General features: G+C 50.2%; 1 protein-coding gene across 1 annotated transcript in view; it reads left to right on the plus strand.

Moving 5' to 3' along the window:
- The window catches only part of LOC106746923 (allergen Asp f 7 homolog), a 172,813-nt gene that overhangs the window by 118,758 nt on the left and 39,640 nt on the right, over positions 1 to 14,415 (plus strand). The window contains exon 4 of the mRNA XM_014624070.1: positions 9,368 to 9,457. Coding sequence (XP_014479556.1) covers positions 9,368 to 9,457 — 90 coding nt within the window. The remainder of the gene's footprint in view (positions 1 to 9,367; positions 9,458 to 14,415) is intronic.

Below are 14,415 nucleotides of genomic sequence, written 5' to 3' on the forward strand. Positions count from 1 at the left end.
CCCCCGTATCTTCCCGTGCACCATCTGCACCTGCTCTGACAGCGCACGTCACGTCCTACTTGCGTCATTCGCGCGTGCACATCCCGATGATATCGCGCGCGATATATAAGACACTCGGGCGCGCATGTTACAGTAAAATATAAAACACGAATTACACCACGTAATGCGATAAAAAAGGATCGCGTTTTATAGGGAAAAGCGTTTCTTCAAGTGTAATAAATTTCATCGCATCCAAGCAAACTCCGTCATCGGCGCGCTCCGAAGAAATTAACGTTTCGATTAATAAGCACGATTGCCCGACTCTTCAACGTATCTTTCTCTTAAATAAAAAAAAATGCTTAATCTAAGAAAACCCTTTTCTCTGTGTACGCTTCGAACGATTCCGTCATGCCAGTCGTCACATCGCGCTGAGAGGTATGGCGTCGTCCTTAGCGAAGTCGCGCGTCGGAGGAACGCGGTGCGAGACCGCCGCGATGATCCGACCGAATGTAATTATCCGGCGGATTCCGGATCGATTATAACGATACGAAAGGATCGGGCCGCGTCTGCGCAGTCGGGGGCAACCCCGGCGATTTCTCGGCCGGCGTGATCGTATCGCGCGGGCCTACTATTAGTCCGATGATATATGTCATCATTATGTGCGCCTTATTGCGTTAACCGCATCCTCGTGATTTATATGGTAGGTCCCGGACTCACTTCCTTCCCCCTCTTTTCCATTCGTTTCTCTCTTTCCCCGTTTCTTTCTTCCCTTCGCCCGCGAATCGCCGCGGCGACGCGACGCGTTGCGCATCGTCGTTCCTTCGTCATTTGATCGTTATAAAACTGTTTCCGTTTATTTCGAACGTTACCTTTATGATTTCTTTGTTCCCCTCTTTCTATAATAGGTGGATAAATAAACACATAAGTAATATATAGACGCATGAAAATAAGAGAATCCGGTGGTTCATCGAAGAGGAATCTAGTTGAAACGTGTCGCGGAAAAGAGAGAAACTCATCGAACGATTCTCGCATCTCGTTACGCTTCTCGCAGCGATTCCGGTTATAAATAAGCGCTTCCGGCTGTTCCAGTCTTACCCGCGTCGACACGTGGAACGGAGGTTCCGAAGGCGAAAATTAGAGGAAGCGAGGAGGTGCCGCGGCCGGTGCGAGAATAGTCGGTCAGCAGTCACGCGATTCACCGAGCGTCTCCGAGCTCTCGCGCGTCCGGGGAACGCGCGGGCGGAAACTAACGGTAGCCTATCTCGTTCGTCCAGCCAAGATCGGGAATATTGGCATAATATGTAGATCTAAGCGTTGTACGTGGGTCGCCGGTAATGCCCCCGTAAATCACGCGGCCCTATTGTTTCTCTTCATTGAATGACTCGGCGCAACGGTAGCGCTCCTCCTCCACGGCGTATTCCGCATTTCTGTGTGGATATTACCCCGGTAGCTGGTGGCAGCCGAGCTGGCTATTATAAATCTCGTCGGCTGGCCGACCGACCCGCTGGGAAACTTCTTGTATCGATACTTATAAATCGCGGCCCGACGCGCAGTTTTGGCAGCAGGTGCGAGCCGCCACGTTCGGACGAGACCCGCGGATAATTTACGCGGGTGGTGCAATTTCATCCGAGCTCCCCCCGCGAATCCCTCTCCCTCCCGCCTTTCTCTTAAATCTCTTAACTTTACAATGTTTCATTCGTAGGAGAAATATATAATGATAACTTCCTGCGAATTGTTATATTTATCTCGGGGGAGAAGTCGCGTTCCCCGAAGGGATAGAGAATAACTCACACGCGCTTTGTGTCATGCCTCCGTACGTTCCCACCAGCCGTCCATTATTCGTCCAGAGATTGCCGGTCGACGATTTCCGCGAGAAAAATACGACAGGCCGCGTAATCGTGTAAAATACTGGATAGCCCGGCGTACGTGGAAGGAGCAATTAAACGAAGACCATTAGCGTCCTCCGTCCGACTTTATGTACTCGGACAAGAGGGAACGATATATCCGCCTTAGGACGGCGCTTGCCAGTCGTAACTGTTAATTTCGAAACGGACGGCGCGTATTTTAATGCGATTTTAATGTAATTACGTGTTTACACAGCCGGCGAGTGGCGAACAGGAGAGCGATTCGGCGCACAATCGGACCCGGCGACCGACTTTCTAACTATCGCGGTTGCAATAACCGTAACAGCGCGACGTCGGCGCGCATACAAGCGCAGCCGTACAATTAATTTCGCAAATGTCCCGTCAAAGTGCGCCCGGTGACGTGCGAGAGAGTTGCGAAAATCCCGCGCGCGCACCTGTACAACTCGCGTTTCGACGCTCCCGCTTTTTTCGCCGGCTTCATTTTCCCCAAAGGAATCGTTCATTTTTCGGTTCACGATTACCGGGGCCGTGCAACTTCGTACGACAAAATCGAACACGAAGGGTGGGCAATTAGACCCGCCTTTCTAATCGCGCGGGCAGCGACGTGTACAGACGTTACGCCCGGCCGCCGCGAGTGCGATTAATGACACAAACTGATAAACATTCCACCGATATATTATCCCGGCTTTTACGTAAGTCTCTCTTTACCGAGCGCGCTACCGTGCATTCGGAGAGAACGGACGCAAATGAACTCAGCTCGTTCGCTCGCTCGCGCTCGCCGATGATTTCATACATTATTTTCAGGGTGCCCCTCCACCGAGCCCGGCGCGAAAACCGTAATCGGGCGGAGAGAAACGGCGCGTTTTGCAGAGGGGAGTAGGAGACGGGCAGATATCTCTCTTCTTACAGCACGTTGCAAATCACTTTCATAGTCTCGCTTTTATGACCGAAAGTCATAATTTACGGTACACCCGATTGGCGTAACTCACACCGCGCGAGAGGATTACGTGCGCGCGCGCGCGGCGACGTTGGAAACTCTCTTACCAGAATGCTCGAGCTTTCGAAGCTCTAATCTATTAACGAGCCCGAGAGACGGCGTGGGAACGACGGCGCGAGTGTGTGTGTGTATGCCTGCGTGATGCGTGAGCGCGTATTACGCGCGGCCGCTCTCGAGCGCGAATCAGTGCGACCGTGGTCGGTCGATACGGCGATTAAAAGGAAGTCCCGACTCGCACACCGGCTCGAATCCTCCTCCCGATGACTTCTAATCGTCGTACTCCGGTCGCGTCTCGAGGAGGAACGCGCGAGCCGTCGCGTTGGTGCACTACGTGCGCCGTCATACCTTCGTCGAAATGATGACACTGTGCGGGAAAAATGTTGTTCGGAGGAATACGTAAGATTAAAGATAACATGTAAGGATATATAATGTACAAAATAATGTGAGTGATTTAAAAATTTTGTGATTTTATTTTATTCCCCCCTTTTTTTTACCGTTACCGCCGATTAAATCGTGCGCAGCGCCGAACGCCGAAATTCTCCGGGTTGGCGCTCGGAGTGCACGGGGTTAATTAGTTCACGGAAGATCGCGATCACATCGTTCGAGAAAGGGGATATCGAAGTGGGAGTCGACGCTCTTATCACTCGCCTGCGCCGGGGTTAAATCGCACGGTGAATATTCGAACATGCGATCTAACGTTAACGCGCTCCGTGCACACGCGTACGGCTCGCCTTATTAGTGCCCCGGCCGCGGTGTTTGCCCGGAAGACGCGCTATCCGCTTAATTAACAATTCCCGTATCTGGCTCGCGCGTCTCCGGAGCGAGACGAGCGGATTCTTCGCGAATCCGGCGAGGCGTGCGCTTTAATTAGAAATTTTCTAGCGCCGCGAAACGGGACAACCTGGCCGCGCGACATCCGCGCGACGGGCATGCTCGGCGAATATTTCCGAGAGTCGGTTTTAGGCGGCGTGGGCGACGCGCGGGCTCGTGCCACGAAATCATAAATACGTCGCGCGACGGAGGCCCGTACCCTTTAATATAAACAAGCGCTCGCCGTTTATTCCCAGAGTTGGCCGTATAAATTGAGCCGTGAAGCGCGATAAATCGAGAGAGTCCTACGCAGCTAAGTGGCCGCTTACGTCGCCGTGCGCGAGGGAGAGCTCTCTCTCTCTCTCTTTCTCTCTTTTTCAATCGAGAGATGTGAATTACCGGGCCTCTCACAATGGCAAATCCGAGATTCCGAGGAACATCACGTCCACACACTGAGCAAAATTTCCATCGGATAAACCGATTAAATGATGCATCCGATTGTTATTTTTATTGTCCGATCAAACAGATGGATACTTTCGTCCGATGAAGTTACCGATGCCGTTACCGTTGGAATATAATCGGAAAATTAGCCACCTTTTGTGCGTGTCCGTTGCTATTTTCATCGGACAAAGACACGACTTGATCGGACATCACACTTAATCGGAGATATCCGTTTGTTACTTCTTACAATTGGATTATCCGATATCAGATATGATCGGACATTTTTCTCAGTGCATCGCCGCAGTCTCTCCCCTCCCCCTGTGGAAATTTATGTACGTTCCTCCTCCCCCACCGAGATCAACGCACGAGGCAATGCGGATCTCAATCGACCGCGGAAATTCTCTCTCTCTCTCTCTCTCTTTTTCTCCCTCTTTCTCGCTCTCGCTCGCTCGCTCGCGTGTGGGTTTACAGAAAATGGGAGTATAATTTAGAGCGACTTGTCTTTTCTAACGAGTTACTCGAGAGATTAGATTTACATCGCTCGCATGATATACTGCCACGGGCGTAGTTTGTTCTATTATCAGTTTTATTGAGTATCGCCGCGCGCGTCATAGAGAGACAGACGCGTCTTGTCTCTCGAACGAAAGCGGCCCCGGCAAATGTATCGAGCTCGCGACCATTTTCGGCGCGCCACCGGCGAGCTCGGACCGGCCTCTCTCCGCGATGCCTCGCAGTTTCTATCAGTGGCTGCTTCACGCGGCGCCCACGCAGATCCGAATAACGACATTGTATAATACGAACGGCGCGTAAGTGGCGCGTCGGATCTCACGCGTTTGCGAGCATGCGTGCGCATTAAACGCGGTCGAGGCGAGTCCTCGTTTCCGAGCGCGACGCTCTGCCCGCACGACGGTGGTTTTCGAAGTAAAAGTTTTCGAAACTCGGAATCAATCGTGAGAATGACTTTTCATGTGGAATGTGCCTTTATAATAAGTAACCGTTCGCGTAAGTGATGCGACATTTTAATCTCGCTGTGTTTTTAAGTAAATATAAATGCACTCGATTTTCCGAGGGACGACTTTTCTTCCAAACGGCGTTTGGAAGAAATCGTTTCTCTCTTCGTGATATTCTTCAGTACGAAGGATTCTGCGCTGTTTGGTGGAGTATTTTTATTTCCCGATCATCTAAATCTCATATGGAGTGCGATAAGATCCTTTACAAGGTTTTAAAAAGGGTCAATTCTTTTTAAACAAACTTGTAAAAATGTGCTAAAGGAATGTAACAGATTTTAGTAGTATAGACGATGACGATTATTATACAGCTTGTGATTTTTTCCCGAAATTGTTTTCTAGAAGAAATTTTTCAAACCTTCCCCGAACTATCGGCAGGTAACTATGGAACGTCCTAAAATGCATTTACATCGGCTTGAAGTGAAACTCAAAGAAATGAGAGTTTCTGCCAAGAAATACCCATCTCGGACCACCACCGTGCGAGAGAAGTGGGGCGCGGCGAGTCGTTCGTTTCTCGTTTCCATCCCGCGGACGCCGCGCGAAATTCCGTCGATCCCCGCGTGAACTTTCGTTCTCGACGAATCCGAGCGAGATTCGCCGTGCGAGTTTTCCGCGTGCGAGCGAACGCGTTCCACATTCGGCCAAAGACGCCGCCGATTCAATTTCCGCGCAATCTCGCGGCATTACGGAAAATAGGAGAAACCCGGCGGGAAAGTAAACGTAACGCGGTCGTGCATGCGCGTCGCGCCGTAATAATGCAACCGTATGTAATAACAACGAGACGATAACGAGGGGCGTCCCGCGTTCCGCAGGGAATGCGCCGCGCGATGCGAAGCGTAATCCCTGCCCGCGTTTTCGCCCGCTCAGATCGGCAGCGTATGGAAGAACACACGCAGTGAAACTTGAGCAGCGAGTACATTGACCGAGGCACCGGTCCGTTATTCCGCTTATGCTTCAAGAATGCGAAAATCGCTTGGGATTCGTCAATCTTCCTACTACTTCGCGAGTCGAAATCTCGATCCCATCCTAAACCTGTGCCTTCCACAACACAGTGGGAGCTAAGATAGCGAAAGATGTTCAATTCTAGTGATATTATTGACGTCTTAAATTTCCGTTTTTCCTGTTTTCATGTGAAAAGAAATAGGTCGTTTCAGATCCTTCTATGAATTCAATATAATCAAAATATCGAGAGAGAGAGAGAGAGAGAGAGAGACAGAGAAGTTAACAAGTGTAGTAGTCGCCGAAGTAAGTTTTCACCGATTTATAGGCCACCTAAATAGGTGCGAACTGTTCTTAAGAGCCGCAAAGCGGCATTAAAATTCCGATTGCTCGCGCTTTTCTATGCTGCCGCCGGCGCCACAAACACAACGTCGCTTCCGGATCGTATCGCGCCGGCTTCACCAGCCGATCGCTCGACGTGCTCGCAATCCGTGTCTCGCGATTGTTTCATCGTCGCATCGAACGCGGGTGGTCTCACCTTTCGCGAGAGCGGCCGCATAATGCATCCTCCTCGCCTTCTCGCGCGTCGTCGTCGTCGTCGCAGTGTGTCTTACATACGTCGGGACGGCAAGAAACGATGGTGCAATTACTCCCCGTCGCTGCTTCTCTTTCTCGTGTCTTTTCACCGAGTTCTCCTCTCGGCTCGTGTGTGTCGCGAGCCGAGCCGTAATTGTTTTAACGTTTTAATAACCGTGCTCGCGTGCAAGCCGCCAGAAGAAGACACCCGTCGCGTAGGACACGGCTCGAGACCGCTCTGCGATTACGCTGTCGACCGGGATTACGTAGATGCAGGTGTGTCGTCGCGCCGCCGATTAATTCCGGGACGAGCGAGCACCGGCTGACGTGTGTCAATTAGCTTTCTCGCTCGATATCTCGCTCGGACGATGAAATTCGCGGAGGTTCTCTCGCGCGAAATAACGTTGCGTCCTAACGTAGGCGAGAACGCGTCGTGAGAAATTCGTCGCGAGAATCCGACGGCGCGCACGGTGCGCCAACGCGCCCACTTATGCTCCTTCTCGCGATGGAGAAGGATACTCGGTATCTGGCGCGCGCGAAGATGCAATTTTAATTATTCCGGCGCCCCACGCCGGGCTTTCGTGGCGGCGGGGAGGGAGCTGGGATCTCGCAGGATCTCCCCTCGTGCCGTTTCATTTTAAGCGACTCGCGCGTAATTGATCCATTAGCGCGGTCTCGCCATTTCGTGCCGGCAGGCGCGCGCTTTAATCGTGTCGCGGAGCGCTGTTCTAAATTGTATATTGCCGCACTGATTCACGTACGTCGAGGGGGGTACACACTTTATCACGAATATCGTAAAACAGTTACCTTCCATCATGGAGTTTTCTGCTTTTGCTTCTCTCTCTCTCTCTCTCTGTCGCTCTTACCGATTTTTCACGACCCACAGGGAAAACATTCGTGTGAACTTTCAGGTGTATTAAAACTCGGCGGAGACAGCTGAGAGCGATTGACTGAGTAGAAACCTCCTGTGGAAATCTTTCTGTCCCCGCAACCGAATTTTCGTTTGGTTCCAACAGAAAATTTCATCACAAATATATCGCGCCGTTCAATTATGTATGCGTTTAGGTACGCGTTAAATTTTTCCTTTTCAATCATAAATACTCGCCGCAAAATCCCACAAAAAAGGAAAGAGGAACCTCGTCACATGATTAACAGATTTATGTCACTTGAAAATTGAATAATTTTACAAGATTAACGGAAAGTGAATTTTCTCTCGAAATGATAACTCTCGCATTATCTCGCGCGACGTTAAGCAAGCGATTTGATTACACGACTGCGAAACACGGCGTGTTTTGCAGAAGCGGGAATTACCCCTCCTTGCGCTCTCTCGCGTCGTGAGAGAACCGTGTTAATTCGGCGATTGATTTACGTCCGGCGATACGTCTATTGTTATTAATAAGTGGCCGCGTCGCGACCACCTGATGTACACACACACACACACACACACACACACACAGACGGCTTCTATTCGAGGAGGTCGAAATTAAAGGCGGAGCGCTCGCGCACCGCCGCGGGAATATTAACGAGCCTCGATCATCGCGATATTCGACGCGGGATGTAATTGTAATGGAAGTCGATTTGTAGCGCGCCGATTGACGAGCGAAAGCGCGTGGTGTAAATTTGCGGTCGCTGTACTTCATTCACGCGGAACACGCCGAACAGATGAAGCCTGCGCCAACGTTCTCTCTTTCTCGAGCGCGCGCGCTAACGCACTCACGTATACGCGTATCCGCGCGAACGTCGATCCGGTGCCACGCATACGGTAATTTTCGACGCGTTATTACGTGACGGACTGATTGCCACTCAAGCACGAGTATCTTTAGCGCTACCGAAAGGTGACCGTTCGCGCTCGGATCTCTGAACGCTCCTTCAGAATCTCTAGTTTCGTCCCTCCGTCGACGAATTAAATAAGTCATCGATCAGAAACGAAACTCCCGCGAGACTCTACCGGTTAACCTTTTCAAAGATACTGACGCGTATTAATCACGCTCTTTTAATTACGAGCGTCCGCCGGAAAATCCCACGGGAAAGAGAGAAATATCGTCACACGATTGGCAGACGTCGTACTTATATGTCGTTTTAAAATTACAGAATTTTGAATAATTCCAAAAGAGTTTGCTGAACGTTGAATCGACAAAATTCTAAATACTCCGATAAGAGCCTATAGCGTCATTCAACGATTAGGTGACATCACGAGAGGCGGGGGGGGGGGGGGNTATAAAGTTACGTCTCTATGTAATTTTATTTTTAATTTATCGCACTAATTCATTCGCGCTCTTATCGGCCGCTTCCTCGAGTTTCGTCGATCGAATCATTTTCTCCTGATTTTAATCAACTCGTCCCCGAAGAAGTTGATTCGAACTTAAGATTTACAGTTAGAGGGAATTCGGTCAGACCGGCTCGGTGATTCCGACGTGATGTGAGTCTCTCGTCCGAAGTCGAGTCTTTCGGTGGGTAATGATTAAAATAATGAATGAAATCGCGCAAATCGCACGGTCGCTTTTCCGCGATTCGCGCGCGCTTAGGGTCGCCCACGACCCACGCCGCGACTATTTCATCCTCGCCGCTACCCTCCTCCCCTCCCGCCCGTTCTCCCTGCGGTCGGTCCTTCTCCCCCGCTAATTTTCTGCGAAGAGCAATTTCGTTTCCAAGGCGGCCATTACGATCGCTGTAATAGCGCTCATCAGAGCGGCCCGCCGCCTATCACCTTTACCTTCGTCTTGTCTAATTACAGGTCGCGTTTATTATTTCAGGAGGAGAGCGAGCTCTCGAGCAAGCGGTGGGCCAGTGCGCCCCGCCGCCCGGATAGCCCCTGCGTCCTGGGGGCACCGACGTCTAGGGAGGTGAGTCAGAGTCGATTTCATCCTGTACTCCAACTTTGATGTTCCGGAAGTATCGTCGCTCGCGAAAAGAAACTTGCCGCCCGGGGCAGCCCATGTTAAGAATCCGTATTAGAAACTGATAATGCGAGTCACAATAGGTGAAGCGAGTGAGATCCTGATGAGGAGGACCTGATCAGTGAAACTTTGTAAAATAACGTCACCCACGCGCTCATCCTCGCGGGCTTCCGACGCGGTTTTCCCGATATGTCGCGACCGAGAGCGAGGACGTTCGCTTTCGCACAGTTATTTGCGAGTACGTCATCCTCGATATGGGTGTCGTTGCTCTTAACGGATGTAGAAATTTCCGCGCGATTATTCGTGCCGATAAAATCACGCCTCTTCGGTCTCCGGACGGGCCAACGGGGCGAACGAATGAACGAAGGGAACGCACGCGTGTGTAATAACGAGCGTCGTCGCTTCAAGCGCTTCGTGAGAGGCACCTCGCGCGAATACGCCGGTCGTACGACTTATTCGCGAATACATGGCGCCACCCACATGGTGCTCGGGCATCTCTATGATGGGTGTGACTCGTCTGTTGGCATTCGCGATGCATGTTACAGCGGCGACGCCGGGCAACACGAACGTGCACCGCCGACGTCTCGTCGCCTCTCGAGAGGCGTCCGCACTCTTCTTTCGCCCGCTGCTCGAGCCGTGAGCAACCGGTGGCTCGCGAACATGCGAGTCCCGGTGGCGAACGGGATTCCGGAATCCGAGTCTTCCTCGAGGCGAGGCTTCCCCGATGCTCCCCTCTACCAAAATATAGGATAGTCTCGTGAAAATTGTTACATATTTACTGGCGAATCATTTTCCCGAGATGTTTAAAGATTGACGCTTCTAAAAAATAAGCCCTAAAGCCGGACATATCCATGGGAAATTATAAAAGAAAAGGGATAAATCAGAAGCACCGAAATTACGTTATTTTGTACATTTATTCTATTTTTCATATCATCGTTACGTTACTATTGTTACATGTATACCTATCATTGCATGTTACGTTATGTTATCTTCAATCTGATATTTTTTCATATACACGAAGTACGGGAGAACACAGGGATTTAATATCGCGCGATTTATAGCGACTCTTCGGTGAGTCCCGGCGATCCGATTATCCGACTACGCGGATGTTAGCTGTCGGCCGTTGATCTAGTTTCGATTTCATTCTCAACTTCGAGCGCGACTCGCCGTCGTTAGGGTTGACATAGGTATATACGCCGCTCTATGAGGCAACACGCCGGTGCCGCGGTAATAAAACGCTCTCGCTCGCGTCCGTGACATGAAATATCGTGGATCCTTTCACGAAACGAAAACAGAGGATCGCCGGTGCGAACGGGGAACGTATTCGAGAGGAGGGGAGGAGGTCCTTCGCGTTTCGCGCGTCCGACATGCGCTTGTGCGTTACGACGTCGGCAGGGAAAGACGACACGTCGAAGGACACGCTCGATGCTGATGGGGATTATCGCGTTTGATCGGTAGGTGCAGCTGCTTCGCCCTCGAGGCGCAAACGGTTCGAACGATGCGTTACACATTCGGACGGAATCCGCTCGTAACTTGACCAGCTCGAAAATTAGCGAAAGTTCGAAGACGCGCGCGAACACGACGTAGGTGAAGACGGACGACGCTCGCAATTAATCATCGTTGCGCGCCGATATTTCATCGCGGTCACACTTTTGCATTTATTTCACACGCGTAGAGACTAGCCTCTCTCTCTCTCTCTCTCTCTCTCCGTTAACGCGTCTCGTTAACACGTCTCGGTATCATCGAGATGCGCGTAAAAAGGTGAAGAATTTTCGATAAAAATCGGAGATCAACGAAGACGAGGAGAGAGGGGAGAAAACTGTAATCCTCCGCCTCGGGCGTCGCGTACGCAGTCGATCTCGCGACGCGTACCATCTGTTACGCACGACAGTATTTCCGGTATCGATGCGCCTCGCGTCAAATCCCGCGAGCGAGCGACGTGAAGTCGCGCGATTTGACGGGGCGCATTCTCCGCGAGTATGCAAGACGGAATCCCGCCGCGTAGAAAGCACTCGCACGACTCGCGGCACGCGTTAATTACTCGTTAACGGTAACGTCAGCGCGTTAGTCTCACACTGTTTACCCGCATGCGCGAGCGAGAGGGAGACGACGTCTCGCGTCAAACGATAGACGCTCTCTCTCTCGGACGTGTAATTAAATAAATCGACGAAAGAAGTACATGTAGACTCGCGAGCCGAAATTATCCTCGGTGTTTATCCTCGCGATTTAACACGTTGACTGCCACGTCATCAGTATCGGGGGAAAGGGAAGGGGGGGATGACGTGTAGTTTGCGCAGGGGTCTCGTCAGCTCTTTACGGATGAAGCGTTTACTTACTCGATTAAGGACGATTTTATTAAGTATATATAAGATTATGGAGTAAGAAAAGGAGAAAAAATAATATGAAATATCATTAAGACGAGACACTGAATTTCTCAGAACTGTTGCGATTCTCACGCGAATTCAGCGAATGGTTAGCCAACGTGATAAACTTCTGTAATCAATGTTTTTTTCTATATTACACCAAGTAGACTTAATGCAGGACGAGAATTTCGACTTGGATCGCCTCGGCGATTATCGACGCTAATCGAGAAGCTCGTCGTCGACTTTGGCATCCCGTGAACATCCGCGAATTTAGCCGATCTCACGTCGGCTCGCCCGACGATCTCGGATATTCGACGGATATTCCCCGCTGTGAGGAGTCTCTGGAAGAAGAACAGCGGCTGCACGTTGCCGGCGTTGCATCTCGAGGGGGGACGCCGTCGTCGGGTGCATCGGGTACGGTTCAATTCCGTTACGTGGACGTAGCCGCGGGCTTCCCACGCCAATTAAACATGACTCATTAACGGGCACAGCGAGCCGGTAGCCCGGGATCGATGCCTGGCCGAGAGCGGCGGCGGCCGGCCGGAGCGAGGAGAGAAAGAAGGAATCGCGGGAGCGAGAGAGAGAGAGAGAGAGCGGCAACGAGCCCTTCCTATAACTCTCCGGCGTGCCGGCAATCGGAACTAATCTCGACCATCCTCCTCTTCCACCGGCTGTTCGCGATGCAATATTACGGCGGGTACCGGTAACCGCGAGAGCGCCGTGTACCTGGCAGCGCCGGTGCAATATTTATAGTACGCGCGAGAGCGAGCGGGCTTGTGTTCGACCGTTCCGCGAACCGTTCCCTTCGCGTACGCGTGGAATGCGATTGTCATTCTGACGTCTAAATTTTGATCGGTCGCCATCTTTCCTCATCTCACGTAGCCACGGATATGTCTAATGCGCGGCGCGCTCGTGGTTAGACGGTTTAACCGCTGAACCGCCGTCGGCCGACTCCGTGATGTCGCACTGATCTCGTCCGATCGCGATGAATTCGTTATCAGACGATTTTATTCGCTCGGTGGTTTCAAGGAGCGTATTGAAATTTGCCGTGTCACACACGGATATCCTTTTTAGCGGTATTATCTTATTTTTGCGGGTGTTTCCTTCGTAACGGCTTCTCCGAGGGCGAATTTGTTTCGCTGTATCTTTCGTCGACAATGTTTGAATTAGAAAAGAATCGAACGTGTCTGAACGTACACCGAGAGAGAAATATGGAAAAAATGCAAAAACAATGCTTATTCGGTGTGTATTACAGTGAAAAGAAAGTCTGGTAATATTTGATAAAACACATTTAGTCAAGCGTTTCAATGCAATATTCAATAATTAATATTAATTAATGTTAAACGTAACAATAGCTGTTCATTGCTTGGTAATAATTACAAAATAAGTAGTAACACGAATTATGCGTTAAATTGAAGCAATTAAATTATCGGATGAATAATACCACATTTAATTAGCAATAATGTAATTAGTAAATATGTTAATAATATCCGCCGAACGAATATTTTTTTTTACTCTTCTTAGATGCTTTTTCTCTCAATGTGTACACACGTGTGCCAATGTTGCCAGGAAAGATTGAACGAGCGAGGCTGGTTCCTACGGTTTGCACGTGAAGTTTTAAGAATATACAAGTTTCATATACCGGAACTTTTTCAGAATTTCTTTGTGGAAGAAGAGGAAATACCAGATATTTTTCAACGATTCGTGAAAGCGCAACGCTGAGATACGAGGACAGCGCGAATATCCCGAACGCGAGTGTCGTAACTGTTTAACGTGAACGGTAAATGAAACGTCCGCGTCGGCCGCGGGATAAAGGCGCGAAGTTTTTTCGTGAAATCGATAGTCATCGCCGTAGGCCATCCCCGTCGTTGCTTCGGCTATTGCTGTCAACTGCAACAAAGTAACGGGACGCGTACTACTAACAATGCCTTTACTGCTATTCTCCTCTGGCATGCGCGCGCGCACGCTAGCATTAAAGAGTCCCGGCTTCGTGTGCGCGGCACTTTTATCAGATAGCGCGGCGAAACGGCACAATAGATCTTAAATTATTTTCGATCGGCCGATATGCGCTGATTAATACGACAGACGCCGGTAATATCGCGGATTGTTTGTCGTGCGAGTTCGACACTCCACGTGATCGTACTAAAAGCATCGTTAAAAGTATTTATCGTTAACCGCTTCAGGGACGAATTCGTTAAAATTACAAGAAAATAATTTCACTTTCAAGTGACGTGACTTCCGTCAATCGTGTGAACGAGATTTCCCTTTTTCCCCGTCGAATTTTGTCGCGAATGTTTATCCACAGTACTGTTCGTTACGCCTTTGTCTTGACAGTGTTTGCCTTCACAGACGTTTAGATACATTTCTACCGTTTATGCGTCACTATCCCTGAAGAGGTTTATCTACGAGACTCTTCCGATAGAAGAAAGCGATGTCGATATCCTTGCTTCACAAAAGAAAAAAAAAAACGATAGGAAAATTGGGAAGAAGAACCTCGCAGAAACTTCGCGGACAACGCCGGACGATAAAGCTGGCGGGGGG

Source organism: Dinoponera quadriceps, unplaced genomic scaffold, assembly GCF_001313825.1.
Source record: "Dinoponera quadriceps isolate SergipeBrazil2010 unplaced genomic scaffold, ASM131382v1 scaffold1846, whole genome shotgun sequence".
NCBI classification, from domain to species: domain Eukaryota; kingdom Metazoa; phylum Arthropoda; class Insecta; order Hymenoptera; family Formicidae; genus Dinoponera; species Dinoponera quadriceps.